Here is a 2,683-nt window from a genome sequence, read left to right as displayed (position 1 = left end):
TAGGGGACCACTAAGGTCTATATAAGAGCATCCAAAGGGCACCATGTCATGGGACTCGGCCGAACACTGTATTGTACATCAGGATCTAACAATTGAATGATGTTGTTCATTGAAAAACTACTTTAGATTACATGGTTACACAGAGGCGGCGGCCATGAATCTGCATTTAACCAGTGGGCTCCCAAATAAGCCAAACTTTAAAGTGTTTTACAGTAATTTAAGTATTTAAAGCTACAATGTGTAAGACTTCAAAGTCTCAGTCTTAAATAAAACTAACAATGATCCACAACTTAGTTAAACTGGATAAATCCTCTCCACTCTGCCAACTGTCACTTTCTTTGAAAACAATAATTGATCATGAGATGGATGTAATTTATGAATTAAACTGTCAGTTACATTTGGAGATTACTTTGTTGCCTAACTACTTCGGCTTTTTGATTTATTTTCCAGGTGTGTTCCAGCTCTGTGCTTACCAGCGGACCACTGCAGAACCTGCTCCTTCAAATAACCAGGACAGCTAAACAAGAGGAGCTCGCTGATAAGGACCGTTCCAATGGATGTCACTGCTGCGTTTGAGTACCTAGAATGGAATAAATAGAAATCATTGACTCCTGTGTGGTTTCACTGCAACTCTAATTTACTGACAATCATGTTTTTTATGTTGACACCAAACTTTAGAAAACATCTTACCTTATTTATCCAGGGTGAATTGTCATATCTGCTTTTTTGCCACCATACACCTCGAGCAAATGTTTAAACACTACTACAATACTCAAGACCACCCAACCCCATAAAACAGAATTTGTTAGGTCACTGATCAATTTTATTTATCCAGACAAAACAATGGAATGTGAGAAACTTACTACTTTTAATTTATTATATTTTAACATCACTATCTGAAATAACAAATGAACTACTATAGGTTTAGCTAAAACATGCAAGGACTTCCTGTAACAATCTATGGCTGATGTGTGCCACTAATCACAATTCAAATGCCAATTCATAATGTAGTGTAGATTTCTGCTGTATTGTCTGCATCTAGTGACTCTCCACTGAATTATGGTATTGTAACACACACACACACACACACACGATACATCAGGCCTGTTTGACAAAGTGAGTTAACATTACTCACACTTGTTAGATCACTTAGGGACCTCGGGTCATTGATAGAATCTAAGTATATTTTTACAATAAAAAAGTTACATTTGACTTTTCAGTTCTAAAATATCCTAGTAAGTTCTATTTCGTATAGGCTTCGCCCTCTAAGGGCTACGCTATTGGGTTTATCCCTCGCCCCAATGGGACCTAGCTCTTGCGTGCTCGGGCTCTGGGGCACCCCCCTTGGAGCCCTTTGGCAACGGCTTCGTCAGAATGCTGTCGTTAAGACAGCACTCTCTTGCCCTAACGTCGGCCAAAATAGTGAGTGATTTATGTGCATGTCAGTTTCTCGTCGCCTCTCCATTAGAGGGGAGGGGAGCGCAGCCACCTTACAGCCAAATCCTCCTTCACACCGAAGACTTTATCTAGTTTTTTCGTCGAGGGTGTTTTTCCTCGAGGGTTTTTTTCCCCCACCTCACGCTAACGGTGCGGAGGAGGCTTCCCACCGGTTGTGTCCGGTGCCGCTCTGTCACACAGTTTTACGCACGGCAAATATCAGGAAAACTCAGCATGTTTGTGCATTTAGAGAACACTCCCAAGGTTCAGCCCTCTCAAAACAGCGTCTGTCTCGCTGGCGTGCGAGGCTATTACCCAGGTATAGTGGAAGGGAAAGACCCCCCAAGACATTAGGGGTATTCTACGAGGGCTTGTCGGCGTCTGCGGCTCTATTTAAAGGCATGGCAGTAGCCGACATTTGCGCGGCAGCTTCTTGGGCTTCTCCGTGCCCCTTCATCCGCTTTTATCTGCGAGATATGTCTGAATCTTCCATATCTCATGCGGTTCTGTCCACAGTCAGTGACGAGTAATGCCGCGCTGAATGTGCTTAAAAAAAAAAAAAAAAAAAAAAAAAAAGCGGATGCCTTGTTTGTCGCCAATCTCCTTCACGCCTAGTGCTGCAATGACCCTGCTCTGCTGTCTCACCCCTCCTGTATCTGGGGTATTTCTGTGAGACACAGCTCTTATCTAATACGTTGTCATAATCATGTTGCATGCATGGAGGTAATCATGTCTCTCCGTTGCATGCGCGACAGGATCAATCACGCTTCACCCCCCCTTAATCATTGTACTACTGCATCATATTGCGGGCCTCATGAACCTTTCCGGCCACGCCATTGGCAGGGCAGGCTTTGTCAGAAGAATGACTCTGACTAGCCTCTGTACACTGTTGCGGGGGCAATGTGGTGTATGTTTGGCTTGTGGACCTTGTGCCGCAGGTGGCATTGACTACATCAGCTTCGCCCTAACCCAATAGCGTAGCCCTTAGAGGGCGAAGCCTATACGAAATAGAACGTTAGTTACTTTGGTAACTCCAGATTCTATTAGTATAGGCGTAGCCTCTAAGGTCCGGGCCACCTGCTCTAGAACATTAGTTGAAGAAAAAGATGAGTTTGGGAGTCGAACAACGGGTCCGCTTGTATTATGCAGTAAATGCGGACGTAGTTGAGGCCCGAGCTGGACGCTAGGGCGGGAAAGAAAATCTTCACGACTGCGCATGCGCGAAGGATAAACCCAATAGCGTAGC

General features: G+C 44.2%; 1 protein-coding gene across 1 annotated transcript in view; it reads left to right on the top strand.

Annotated features, from left to right (window-relative positions):
* lim2.2 (lens intrinsic membrane protein 2.2) overlaps positions 1-632 on the top strand; it is a 3,547-nt gene extending 2,915 nt beyond the window's left edge. Inside the window, exon 5 of the mRNA XM_032525752.1 lies at positions 451-632. Coding sequence (XP_032381643.1) covers positions 451-521 — 71 coding nt within the window. The 3' untranslated portion in view covers positions 522-632. The remainder of the gene's footprint in view (positions 1-450) is intronic.
* The last annotated feature ends 2,051 nt before the right edge of the window (positions 633-2,683 follow it).

Source organism: Etheostoma spectabile, chromosome 9 (assembly GCF_008692095.1).
Source record: "Etheostoma spectabile isolate EspeVRDwgs_2016 chromosome 9, UIUC_Espe_1.0, whole genome shotgun sequence".
Lineage (NCBI taxonomy): Eukaryota > Metazoa > Chordata > Actinopteri > Perciformes > Percidae > Etheostoma > Etheostoma spectabile.
This window is presented reverse-complemented; position numbering and strand designations above follow the sequence as displayed.